Source organism: Dama dama, chromosome 31 (assembly GCF_033118175.1).
Source record: "Dama dama isolate Ldn47 chromosome 31, ASM3311817v1, whole genome shotgun sequence".
Classification (NCBI taxonomy): domain Eukaryota; kingdom Metazoa; phylum Chordata; class Mammalia; order Artiodactyla; family Cervidae; genus Dama; species Dama dama.
Window position 1 is genome coordinate 42,377,758 of NC_083711.1, and position 12,065 is coordinate 42,389,822.

The 12,065-nt window shown below is 37.7% G+C and overlaps 1 protein-coding gene across 4 annotated transcripts in view; it reads left to right on the forward strand.

Annotated features, from left to right (window-relative positions):
• Window positions 1-12,065, forward strand: part of ARL13B (ADP ribosylation factor like GTPase 13B) — a 77,352-nt gene that overhangs the window by 8,892 nt on the left and 56,395 nt on the right. Inside the window, exons 1-2 of one of the 4 annotated variants that reach the window (XM_061134075.1) lie at window positions 7,290-7,404; window positions 9,870-9,940. The exons of 1 other annotated variant lie outside the window; for it this stretch is intronic. In XM_061134075.1, coding sequence (XP_060990058.1) covers window positions 9,886-9,940 — 55 coding nt within the window. In that variant the 5' untranslated portion in view covers window positions 7,290-7,404; window positions 9,870-9,885. Of the gene's footprint in view, window positions 1-7,289; window positions 7,405-9,869; window positions 9,941-10,523; window positions 10,547-12,065 lie in introns of those variants that run through there. 2 more of the 4 variants (XM_061134073.1, XM_061134076.1) reach the window with 2 other exon arrangements.

Sequence of the window (12,065 nt, forward strand, 5' to 3'; positions counted from 1 at the left end):
AGGGCTTTAGTGTAGTCAATGAAGCAGTAGACTTTTTTTGGAGTTCCCTTTGCTTTTTCTGTGATTCAGTGAATGTTGGCAATTTGATCTCTGGTTCCTCTGCCTTTTCTAAATTCAGCTTGTATATCCGGGAATTCTCGGATTCATGTACTGCTGAAGCCTCCCTTGAAGGAGTTTGAGCATAATCTTGCTAGCATGTGAAATGAGTGCAGTTGTACGGTAATTTGAACATTCTTTGGCCTTGCCTTTCTTTGGGATTGGAATGAAAACTGACCTTTTCCAGTCTTGTGGCCACTTCCATGGTTCTCAGTAAATATCTGGACCCTGTCAGCAGGTCGTCACTCTTACATGTTGTCATCTACATATTCAGAACTCCAATTATTTATACCAAGTAGCATCTAGTTGCTGAAATATTGCATATAATATGATAAAATTTGCCACGTGCTCAGTTGCTCAGTTGGTTCTGTTTGCAGCTCCTTGGACTTTAGCCCACCAGGCACTCTGTCCATGGAGTTTTCCAGGTGAGAGTACCAGTTTGGGTTATTTTGTATTTTGTATTCCAGGGGATTGTCCCGACCCAGGGATCAAACCTGCATTGGCAGGTGGATTCTTTACCACTGTGCTACCTGGGAAGCCCCATGGTAGAATATGTAAGAGTTTAAAGATGATTTCTAAGATTCCTAGCAAGGGTTGCAAGCAGAAGTTTGGATTGTGTAATTTTATTTGGGTCTTGAAGAAATTTGTGATTCCTGTATTTTCCCTGAGCATGATTTCAGGAATAGCCCACCTAGAGAGGCAGAAATTAGCATCAGTTTAAAGGAAGGAATTTTGGCAGCAAGAATTAGGTAATATAATTTAAAATAGTAAAAAAATTTTTGCCAGTATTTAAACAAAAAGAAAAATGTAGTCAGTACTCATGTGCTTGCTTCCCTAGGTTTTACTGATATTAACCTTTGGTCATCACATTTGTTTTTTTTCCTGAAGAAATGGATAAATTTTGAAGCTCTCTTCACCCTATTTATCTCCTACAACTTCCCTCTAGCTACAACTAGTTTCTTACTCATCTGTGTTTTTCCTTGTCACAATTCAGCCTACCAAAGCTTTACTTCAGATTTATTAGTAAGTTGTTACTCACCATGGCCGTGTCTAAAAGAAGAGACTCAAATGTCACACTAAGCAGTGTGGCTTGTTGCTTTCTGTGTATCAGTGTGGTATCTGGTAAAACATGCCGTGATGTAGTATGTTATCTCTGCTAGGGGAAGCAGTCCCCTATAAACGATCTTTCTTGGTCTAAGTTAATGTAACTGTAAATCCTAGACTATTTATGGCAATTGCTGATTCTTATTTCTTAAGTAAGCTGTACATGCAGATTAGCAGGGATTATCTGATGTGCCATGGCAGAACTGGAACTTCTTACATTTCTTTTTTATCCCTTTACAGCTTCTTGTTTATTCATAGTAGGAACCTCAGAATTTTAGGAGAGAAAGGGATCTAGAGATATCCTGATTCTACCTCTTTATATTTTATTTTTAGTTTTAATTTTTAAAAATAGTCTTTATTTTTAGATAAATTTTAGGTTTACAGAAAAACCGAGCAGAAAGTACAGTGAGTTCCCATACACCCTCCCTCCTCTTAATTTCTGCTGTTACTAACATCTTGCATTAGTGGGGTATGTGTGTTACAATCGATGAACAGATAGTGACCTATCATTAACTAATGTCCACAGTTTACACTGTTCCTTTATGTTGAGGTTTTGTTTTATTTTTTTATAGTAATATTTTAGGAATGAACAAGCAGACAGTAAGAATTTCATTTGATCAAGCTTCAAAGGCAGCATATGACCCTAAGTTTGGTTCCCTTTTTAGTACTTCATAAATTTAGATAGTGATTTTGGTGCAGTATTATCTTGAACAGTACAATCAGAATTAAAATACCAGAAAATAGTAATTATAAAATAATAGAAACATAAAATCACAACATAAATGGTTTGGTAAGTTTTTTCATTTCATTAATTCTCTTTGTGGTAGGTTTTTTTGTTTTCTCACACATACATCATAAGGCAGTATTTCCAGGTCCCTTTTCATATGTGTTTGTTATTTGCTCATTGTTCCATGTAGTTTTAAATATTTTAAGTAATAAATACTGGTTCTGTTGTGTTCAATTTTGCTTTAGTTTTCCCAGTGTTCTATTTTAACTTGCATAACATTTTTGAAGTTAGAAATATCTTTTATGTAGTTATCTCATTTGAAGTATTGTCTTCCTTAGTTGACACATGAGGAAGTTTAGAGTTGTACATGTTCAAAAAAAACGTTCAAAAAATCGTAATAATACCATTCAGAAAAGATTCAGAATTCACATGTTTTCTAAGTTCAAAATGCTAGTATAATATGACTTATATTTCTGGCATAGTAATTTATCTCTATATAAAAAAGGACCCTGAGATATAATGTATATAAAAGTCTTTGACTCTCTAAATCCCTACTCTTTTTTCACTCAGAATTATTTTAGTTTTAAAAATATTTCTCACTGTTAATTATTGTATTGAAACCACAGCATGTAGATCTACTCAGAAAACTTCGATTAATGTAAGAAAATTAATGTATGTAATTTTAATTACATTATCTAATATTGAGCTGTTACTTTGATTTGAAGATTTATGTAAGTTGAATCTGTTACAGTACAGTCTCAACTTAAAGTTGTATGTTTTAATTTTACTTACGTTTACTTAGCAAATAAAGTGAAAGTCGCTTAATCCTATCTGACTCTTTGTGACCCCCTGGACTAGTCCATGGAATTCTCCAGACCAGAATACTGGAGTAGGTAGCCTTTCCCTTCTCCAGGGAATCTTCCCAACCCAGGGCTTGAACCCAGGTCTCTTGCATTGCAGGTAGATTCTTTACCAGCTGAGCCACAAGGGAAGCCCAAGAATACTGGAGTGGGCAGCCTATCCCTTCTCCAGCGGATCTTCCCGACCCAGGGATCAAACTGGGGTCTCCTGTGTTGCAGGCGGATTCTTTACCAACTGAGCTATGAGGGAAGCCCAGGGATCAGAAAATACATTTATATTGTTTCATTCAGTAAAAGTACGAGGTGTATGCTCAGCACATTTGATCCTGGGGCTGCAGAGTTAAAACAAGTTCTAGTTGAGAAGACTGAATTAAAAGTTACATGAGAAAGTTAAGGTTTGTTTGCTGTGATAACATGCCTGGTCGAGAAGACCTAGGAAGTTCCCAGCCTTAAAGGTCTGCTGGGGAGTGACAGAAGAGGAGGCTGCAAGAGTTTGGACTTGATTCTGTTTAAGGATTTTAAACAGAAAAATGTCACTGTTAGCTTTTTCATTAACATCATAATTAGATTTAATTAACAGCATGCAACTCATTACCTTAGTTAATCTACCTGTTACTAGGTAATCTACCTTGTCTTAGCTCTAACAAATAGGTTATGATTGGGATACACTGAAACGTGGGGAAAAAATATTTTGATGAAAATGAGCCAGACAACCTGACTCTCTGGTATATATCTGTGTGTGGGTATACATATAAATGTGGGTAAATTTTAGAATAAACAAGACGGTTCAAGTTGCCCTTTAAATTAATAATAATTGTTTTTACAAATCACTGTATTTAAACTTCCCATAGAAACTGCTGTTAATTAACTTACTAGCACTGTAACTTTGGGTAACTTTGATCTTCTCTACTTTCAGGGATGGTGTGAAAATAGATAAGACACATTATGAAATAAATTCAAAGCATTGGTATTGTAGGGTTGGTAAAAAGCTGAGAGCGTTTATTTCTGAGGTACTTAATTGATGGCAGTTACCAAAAAGATTCCTTTATTTTGCAAAACTCTGTAGTGTTTGATACTGTTTGTCTCTTAACCCTTCAGGAAACTCTTCCCATCCCAACATCATTATTGGTCTCAATTCTTTCTGGCTGCAATTTTAAGAGTTTCTTCAAAGGCTCTTAGGGTTCCGTGTCCCCTGTCCCCTGGCTCTTCTTCCTTCTGTGCTCTTCCATCTATTCCTGCAGTTTTAATTAGCATGTATAATAATCTCGTAATCTTGGCATATCTTTCCTCCAGCTTCAGACTTCAATGTGAGACACGCACTTCTTTCAACATGTGCAAAACTGAACCCATTAATCCTCTTCTGTTACTTAATCCCTTTCCATCTCTCTGGTCTCATTTTGTAGACTCCTTGTCTTGAATTTTATGCTGTAGTAATAGGTTGAGCTATAGCTTGAGCACTTACTGTGTGCCACAGGCATTGGGCACTTTACTTGCATATCTAACGTAATTTCACCATATCCTATGGGATGGATATTTTTTTTATCCCATTTTACCGATAAAATTCTGAGAAGTTAAATAATGTGTCCAGGTCATATAGCTTGGAAATGACAGTTCTGGGGCTTGAACAGAGGTTGCTCTAACACCAAGCTTGTGACTATATATCAGAATACCCGTTACCCCTATTTCTGATACTTATTACTAGTACAAACATACTGTACTTCTTACAACAGAGTCCTTTCCTTGTCAGCCTTTCTGGTTTGGTATAAAATTCAAGACTCAATGATAACTGTGAGAAGAGCAAAGTGATCACTTCCAGCTTCTGGGAAGGTTCACCTTATTAGCTGTTTAATGGTACTTGTTTCTTAACTAGCAGTATGTCAAGTTCCCTTTAGATTCAATACATAGTTGTATTGAGTTGTGGTTGTGTATGCATGTTCTCCTTTTGCTTAAGGCTGCTTTCCAGAGGTGTGTTCTTCATTGCCTGGATTTAGCATCTCAGCACCCAGTTCTTACCTTCTCAGTGTGGTGTCTCAGGCAGTGTTCTTAGTCTGGAACCTCTTCATACTTCCTCCTATTCTCACCTTCCTGTTCCTTGGCAAACTTGTGCAATTTAAGAACTTAGCTGAGGCATCATCACTTGTGTAAGAAGCCTCCCAGATCTTCTCCTGTATCTCTAGGCTGAATGAAGGCTTCTGCTCTGTATTCCCTGAGCATCTTGTGTATATGGATAAGGATTTTAAACTTTCATAGTGTCACAAGGTACAAATATTTGTTCACATTTTAGTCACTGTCATTAGAAGAGAAGCACTCTGGGATAGAAACCATGTCTCAGGCATTTGCTCAGGCTTTTTTGTGTCTCTAGTACTCAAATGCCTAGTCTACTTTTATTGATTACAACTGTCTATTTACATGACAAAATGTTTACCTTTATTGCTGCTGTCAACTTTCAAGACATTATAAACCTAAGAACACTGTATATTATTTTTTCAATTGAATAGCTAATGTATTTGATCAATAATCAGAAGACATAGTATTTTATTTCTCTGTTGTGACGTAGCATCACAGCCAAATTGTTCCCAATCAATGATAATTTTTCATATTTCAAAAGCTATAATGACATATACATTTTGGTATATGTTAGATTGAACATATTCAGTGTTTAAGAGTTCCATAGAATTTTGAGTGATAGCTGATTGTTAGCTTTTTAAACCCATTCTGTTCTGAAAAATATAAGTTTAATTCATTGTTATCAGACATAGCAGTAATTCATGATGTGATTTTCATTTGTGCTGCTAGTGTTATATTTTTTCATCAAGGATTTAATTACCTCAGATATTTAATTAAAGCCATGTTTTCAAGTATATGGCATAATGATCTTAAATATTGACTATGTACTCGCAGGGATAGTGAACATAAAAATATAAATCCAGAAAGACTTATTTCATGCAGTTTCAGCATGATTATAATTTTTCTAAGTGATTTTTATGTTTGGAGAACTTTTTTTGTTTGAATCTAATATTCTGTTTTAAAAAAGAAAGCCTTTGAGATAAAATCTAACAACTTTCCTTGGTAACTGCTTTAAGAACAGCGTTTCAAAACATATTAGTTCAGTTCAGTTTACGGACTGCAGCACGCTAGGCTTCCCTCAATCACCAATTCCCAAAGCTTGCTCAAACTCATGTCCATCAAGTTGGTGATGCCATCTAACCATCTCATCCTCTGTTTTCCTCTTCTCCTGCCTTCAATCTTTCCCAGCATCAGGGTCTTTTCAGATGAGTCATTTCTTCCCATCAGGTGCCCAAAGTGTTGGATCTTCAGCTTCAACATCAGTCCTTCCATTGAATATTCAGGACTGATTTCCTTTAGGATTGACTGGCTGGATCTCCTTGCAGTCCAAGGGACTCTCAAGAGTTTTCTCCAACACCACAGGTCAAAAACATCAGTTCTTCGGCACTCAGCTTTCTTTATAGTCCAACTCTCACATTTGTACAAGACTACTGGAAAAAATGTAACTTTGACCACATGGACCTTTGTTGGCAAAGTCATGTCTCTGCCTTTTAATATGCTGTCTAGGTTGGTCATAGCTTTTCTTCCAAGGAGCAAGTGTCTTTTAATTTCATGGCTGCAGTCACCATCTCCAGTGATTTTGGAGCCCAAAAAAATAAAGTCTGACACTCTTTCCACTGTTTCGCCATCTATTTGTCATGAAGTGATAGGACCAGATGTCATGATCTAAGCTTTCTGAATGTTGAGTTTTAAGCCGACTTTTTCACTCTCCTCTTTCACTTTCATCAAGAGGCTCTTTAGTTTTTCTTCACTTTCTGCCATAAGGGTAGTGTCATCTGCATATCTGAGGTTATTGATATTTCTCTTTGCAATCTTGATTCCAGCTTTTGCTTCATCCAGCCTGGCATTTCACATGACGTACTCACATATAAATTAAATAAGCAGGATAACAATGTACAGCCTTGATGTACTGCTTTCCCGATTTGGAACCAGTCTGTTTTTCCATGTCCAGTTCTAGCTGTTGCTTCTTGACCTGCATACAGATTTCTCAAGAGGCAGGTCAGGTTGGCTGGTGTTCCCATCTCTTTTAAAAAATTTCCACAGTTGTGACCCACAAAGGCTTTAGTGTAGTCAGTGAAGCAGAAGTAGATGTTTTTCTGAAATTCTCTTGCTTTTCCTGTGATCCAACAGATGTTTGCCATTTGGCCTCTGGTTCCTCTGCCTTTTCTAAATCCAGCTTGAACATCTGGAAGTTCCCAGTTCACATACTGTTGAAGCCTGGTGTGGCATAAGTCCTGTTGGAGGAGGTTGCCATTAGCTCCATTTAGTCACCGAGCAGACGACCCACAAACTGGAGAACAGTTATACTCCAGAAGTTCTCACACTGTTGTAAAAGTTCTAGGGCCCATAACAGATTTCCCAACTTGGGGATCTGGCAAAAAGACTGAGAACCTCCAGGGAATTTGACTTTGAAGACCAGTGTGATTTGATTACAGAACTTGCACAGGATTGGGGAAACAGACGCTTGGAGGGCACAAACAAAACCTTGTGCACACCAGGACCCAGGAGAAAGGAGCAGTGACCACACAAGAGACTGAACCAGACTTGCCTGTGAGTGTCCAGGAGTCTCTGGCAGAGGCATGGGTTGACAGTGGCCTGATGCAAGGTCAGGGGCGCTGACTACAACAGTCTTGGGAGCTGTGGTGTGCTGGCCTAAGTCCTTTTGAAGGAGGGAGCCATTACCCCTACTATAGTTTGGCCTGAGGCTAAACTACCACGGCCCTTCCTGTTAGCAGAAAACTGGATTAAAGATTTACAGAATAAAGAAAACCAACAGAAAATGGGGATTTGTCCCCCAAAGTAATTGTTTTCGTTATGATGATGTTTGAAGCACTGTAGATCTTGGAATAAATTATTTAGAGCAGTTGAATTAACATTAATATTATGGTCTAATTCATTATATATTTAGAAACTTGAATTATCCAAAATATTATTTGTGCTATATCATCCATATTTTTGGATAGTCATTTATTATATTTTGTTTAGGAAATTATTTTGTACTTTAATCTTATACTTTGATATTTGGAAGTTATGAATTCTTCAGACAAAGTAGTAAAATTATACTCTTCATATCTCAAAGCTTCCTTAAGAAGTGAACATATTCTTCAGTTAGTGATGCAGGTAAAACTTTGACGTGGATAGAAGTACTTAGACCTCACATATTCCTCAGCTCCGTAAATTCATATTCTGGCATTTCCACCGACCCCATCTCTGGCTGACTGGGAATGGGGTATGAGAAGGCTGCTAACTGACTGACCAGTGACTCAAATGTAGACATACTTTTGTGTATTCCTCATGGTGGATATAGGGACGGTTGAAGCATTTAGAAAAGACTGAGGCTCCTGGATAACAAAGGAAATTGACATGAAGAGTTAATTTCACTCACAAAATCCACAGTCCTCACCATGGCCTGCTAGGCCCAGCTGATCTGGCTTCTGATGTGTTTCCCACCTCCTGTCTTTCTTCCCTGCGCTGCCCTGACTGGGTTTTACCCCACTGGCTTCCTTGCTGATTCTGGAACATTGCTGTGTCAACACCTCCTGACACACGCACTGTGCCCATCGCCTTAGTGCCTTGGCCCCAACTGTGCTCTCTTTCCTCCCTTCAAGACCTTGCTCAGACTTTAGCTCCTTTCTCAGCACGTCCTGCCCTGGTCACCCTGTTTACGCTTCTTTCCACCTCCACCCCCGCTCCTGCTCCCCTTTATCCCTCTCTATTCTTTTTTCTGTAGTCCTTAATCACCTCTAATATAGGATATAACCTGTAATTTACTTATTTCTTAGATTTATTGTCTCCTGCAACTAAAGTATAAGTTTAGTAAGAGAAGAGTTTATCATTTTTTGTTTTTCATTGTTGTTGTGGTTATTTTAATAAGCAGGTGTCTCAGTACCTAGAACACTGGTGTATGGTATACAGAAAATGTTTAGTAACTATTTGTTTAATAAAGTCCAGCTCCAAGAAAGCCAGGCTTAGGCAGATGGAAAACACCCTTCTTGCCATCTAAGTTCTGTTTTTTTAACCCTTCTTGGAATGACTGCCAGTGAAGAATGACTGTACTTGGCAGAAACCCTGACTCCACTCCATGGGAATGTGGCCCAGTTTTACTGTGACTTTTCTCTCTCTATTCCCAAGTGTGTGGTGTTAATAAGTGGTCTCACCACTTGCTGTACTAAGCAGTAGTTAAGCCTGGAACAGAAATGGGCTTTAGTGCTGGACTGAATCCCCAGGATACTAGGAACTGTGTGATAGGTTTGTTCCTTTATAACCTGTCCCAGGTTTAAGAAGTTCCTAGAAGTTAGGTGAATTAGGTTCTGGTTCTGACTGTAGCCAATTCATTGTCTTAGCTTATGACTCTAGGCTGATGTTTCTTCAGTTGTAAAATTGAACTGGGTTGTGTTTTTTCCCTTACTCTGTGAAGTTTAGCTATATCACAGAAGCATTTTAAGTTTTCTAATTGAGGAACCCTCTTTTAAAATACATTAGCTCTTATGTTAATAATCATGTTACTGTACTATAAGATTTGTATTTGGTAAGGTGCTACATATATAAAAACAACTGAGTGTACTAGTAGTGTATAGAACCTAAACTAATTCTTTTCTTATATAATTTCACTGGAAAAAACAAACTTTTGCTAATCGTTAGAATTCAGTTAACTAGAAAATTGAGTCTTTAGATGTGATAAATAACTCATGTTCTAGAATCCATCTCTCTCTCCCCCTTTCTCTCTTCTTCCCTTTATTTCTTCTCTATCCTTCAGGTTATCTACTGTACAGTTTCTGTTTTTTTGTGCTTAGAGAACAAAAGGATGGCACTTCACAGGTATTTTTCAAGAATTTTGCTTTTTGAATATATATTTTGTTCATCATTGTACCCCTTAGCATTCAGCGTATTGACTTGTACATAGTAGTTGCTTCTTAAGTATTGCTTGGATGAATGTATTTGCCTTTATTTCCCCCCCCCCCCCCAATATTTAATTCACTCAGAAGGTGATTTTCTTAAATTTTTATTATTTTAAGAAAGGTGACTCTTGTGATGTTGGGACTTGATAATGCTGGTAAAACGGCGACAGCGAAGGGAATCCAAGGAGGTAAGCTGAAAAAAATTATTATTAAATTATTCTGATTTATTTATTTAAATTGTTTTATTACATATTTGTTGGGTAGAGATATTGTGTACTCTATTATTTTATATTCTTAGTGTACTTCTGTCTAATATGATGAATAGACTCTGGCTTAATAGTACCAGCCTGTTCTGTTTCAGATTTGAATGAATGCAAAGATATGGAGGCTCCTTGAGGTCTTTGGTCAGCTAGGAGGAGTCATAGCTGTCTTCTAGCTAGTAGGAACGAAAAAGTGTAAAAAGGATATGCCCCTGCTATTAAGGATGCATATCGTCTACATTCTTTTGGCTAAAATTTAGTTAAAGAGCTACAACTCAGTGAAAGAGAGGCAAAAATACAGATAGCCAGGACAGCTCTCTTTGTATCTCTTGATTTTTTTTTTTTCAATATGATGTGTAATTTTTACAATTACGTTAAAGATACACTGAAGGGTTTTATGTCCTTTATGTTACATCTCATTGGATGTATTTATTTAGTGTTAATTTAATGCTCTGTAACTATAATATAGGAGTTGCTGTACTAGTGAGTTTGTTGTGTACCCGGAAGATGTAGCATGAGCCATGCATCTTAAAGGTATGAATTGGGAAAAAACCTAACGTATATTTGTTCCTGAAAATAAATGTTGCAACAAGATATCATACATGACAACTAGGGAACTTTTACTTGGGGAAGTTTATGAAAGAAAATTGACACCTTGCAAAACTTGTTGGAAAAAAATGTTTTGTCACCCCCAATTCTGTTTTATAATGTTAGATACAAACTATATGTTAATTTCTTTCTTTTTTGGTGCGTATTTCATGACGTGTGGGATTTTAGTTCCCCAACCAGGGATTGAACCTGTCCCCCCTACATTGAAAGTACAGGATCTTGAACGCTGGACCACCAGGGAAGTCCAACAAACTATATATTATTGTTTGAAGCAGTCTTCTGAAGGCTTTTTGTACCCCCTCATGCTGTCACTTATGTTATATCCTCAAAGAACTGTCACCGTCTAAATCAGGGGCACTCAATATGTCAGCAAATTTGGAAAACTCAGCAGTGGCCACAGGACTGGAAAAGGTCAGTTTTCATTCCAACCTCAAAGAAAGGCAATGCCAAAGAACGCTCAGACTACCGCACAATTGCACTCATACCACACACTAATAAAGTAATGCTCAAAATTCTCCAAGCCAGGCTTTAGCAATACGTGAACCATGAACTTCCAGATGTTCAGGCTGGTTTTAGAAAAGGCAGAGGAACCAGAGATCAAATTGCTAACATTCTCTGGATCATCGAAAAAGCAAGAGAGTTCCAGAAAAACATCTATTTCTGCTTCAGTGGCTATACCAAAGCCTTTGACTGTGTGGATCACAATAAACTGTGGAAAATTCTGAAAGAGATGGGAATACCAGACCACCTGACCTGCCTCTTGGGAAATCTGTATGCAGGTCAGGAAGCACCAGTTAGAACTGGACATGGAACAACAGACTGGTTCCAAATAGGAAAAGGAGTACGTCAAGGCTGTATATTGTCACCCTGCTTATTTAATTTTTATGCAGAGTACATCATGAGAAACGCTGGGCTGGAAGAAGCACAAGCTGGAATCAAGATTGCTGGGAGAAATATCAATAACCTCAGATACGCAGATGACACCACCCTTATGGCAGAAAGTGAAGAGGAACTAAAGAGCCTCTTGATGAAAGTGAAAGAGGAGAGTGAAAAAGTTGGCTTAAAGCTCAACATTCAGAAAACTAAGATCATGGCATCTTGTCCCATCACTTCATGGCAAATAGATAGGGAAACAGTGGAAGCAATGACAAGCTTTATTTTTTTGGGCTCCAAAATCATTGCAGATGGTGACTGCAGCCATGAAATTAAAAGACACTTACTCCTTGGAGGTTATGACCAACCTAGATAGCATATTAAAAAGCAGAGACATTACTTTGTCAACAAAAGTCTGTCTAGTCAAGGCTATGGTTTTTCCAGTAGTCATGTATGGATGTGAGAGTTGGACTATAAAGAAAGATGAGTGCAGAAGAATTGATGCTTTTGAACTGTGGTGTTGGAGAAGACTCTTGAGAGTCCCTTGGACTGCAAGGAGATCCAACCAGTC